Source organism: Budorcas taxicolor, chromosome 19 (assembly GCF_023091745.1).
Source record: "Budorcas taxicolor isolate Tak-1 chromosome 19, Takin1.1, whole genome shotgun sequence".
In the NCBI taxonomy this organism is placed as follows: Eukaryota; Metazoa; Chordata; class Mammalia; order Artiodactyla; family Bovidae; genus Budorcas; species Budorcas taxicolor.
In genome coordinates this window covers 8829950-8831301 of record NC_068928.1, presented here as the reverse complement: position 1 = coordinate 8831301, position 1352 = coordinate 8829950, and the positions used below count along the sequence as shown (strand labels likewise).

Genomic DNA, 1352 nt, shown 5'->3' with positions numbered 1-1352 from the left:
CACAGAGGAGAGTGATGAGCATTTATTATTCCAGACATATTCTAGAAACCTTATGTGTTATTTAATTCCATGGAAATTTTCTAGAAAAGAAAACTTCTTAGAGATGTGGAAACAGACTCAGGTAAATACCTTACTCAAGGTCAAAGCTCATGGAATATTAAGCTCTGAAATTTGACTCTGGTTCTGTTGGACTCTGTTTTCCCACCACTATATTACACTGAATCTTTGAAAAGCAGATAGCGTGTGTCTGGATGGCTTTAAGATATCTCATGAATGTGTATTCCAGCATCAGATGAGGGTGTCTATCATTTGGACTTGGACAGTTGCTTTGAGTCACTGAGCACTAGAACAGCACATAGTAACTTCACGCATCTCTGTCTGTGGTGTGTTTTCTTTAGGTGTATGGAGAAGGCATCATGGCATCAGGGAACCACACATGTATGACAGAATTTGTCTTCCTGGGGCTCTCACAGACTCAGGAGCTCCAGCTAGTCTTGTTTCTGGTGTTCCTGTTTGTCTACACAACCACTGTCATGGGCAACCTCCTCATCATAGTGACAGTGACCTCTGATTCCAGGCTCCACACACCCATGTATTTTCTGCTCAGAAACCTGGCTATCTTAGACCTCTGCTTCTCTTCAGTCACTGCTCCAAAGATGCTGGTGGACTTGCGTGCTGAGAAGAAGACCATCTCCTACCAGGGATGCATGACTCAGGTCTTCTTCTTCCACTTTCTGGGAGGTGCCATGGTCTTCTTCCTCTCAGTGATGGCCTATGACCGCCTTGTTGCTATATCCCGGCCCCTCCACTATGTCACCGTCATGAACACTCAGCTCTGTGTGGGGCTGGTCGTGACAGCCTGGATGGTAGGTTTTGTTCATTCCATCTCCCAACTGGTCCTGATGCTCCCACTGCCTTTTTGTGGCCCCAATGTCCTAGATAACTTCTACTGTGATGTTCCGCAAGTGCTGAGACTCGCCTGCACTGACACCTCCCTCCTGGAGTTCCTCATGATCTGCAACAGTGGGATGCTGGATGTCATCTGGTTCCTCCTCCTCCTGGTCTCCTACTCAGTCATCCTGGTGATGCTGAGGTCCCACTCAGGGCAGGCAAGAAGGAAGGCAGCTTCTACCTGCACCACCCACATCATCGTGGTGTCTATGGTCTTCATTCCAAGCATTTACCTCTATGCCCGGCCCTTCACCTCCTTCTCCATGGACAAGGCTGTATCCATCAGCCACACGGTCATGACCCCCATGCTCAACCCCATGATCTACACCCTGAGGAACCAGGAGATGCAGGCAGCAGTGAAGAGATTAGGGAAACGCCGGGTGCTTTGTAAAAAGAAGTGA

The 1352-nt window shown here is 48.2% G+C and overlaps 1 protein-coding gene across 1 annotated transcript; it reads left to right on the top strand.

The window, feature by feature from the left end:
• Positions 1 to 416: 416 nt before the first annotated feature.
• LOC128064951 (olfactory receptor 4D2-like) lies at positions 417 to 1352 on the top strand. The gene has a single exon (XM_052657980.1). The coding sequence runs from the start codon at positions 417 to 419 to the stop codon at positions 1350 to 1352; it is 936 nt and encodes a 311-aa protein (XP_052513940.1).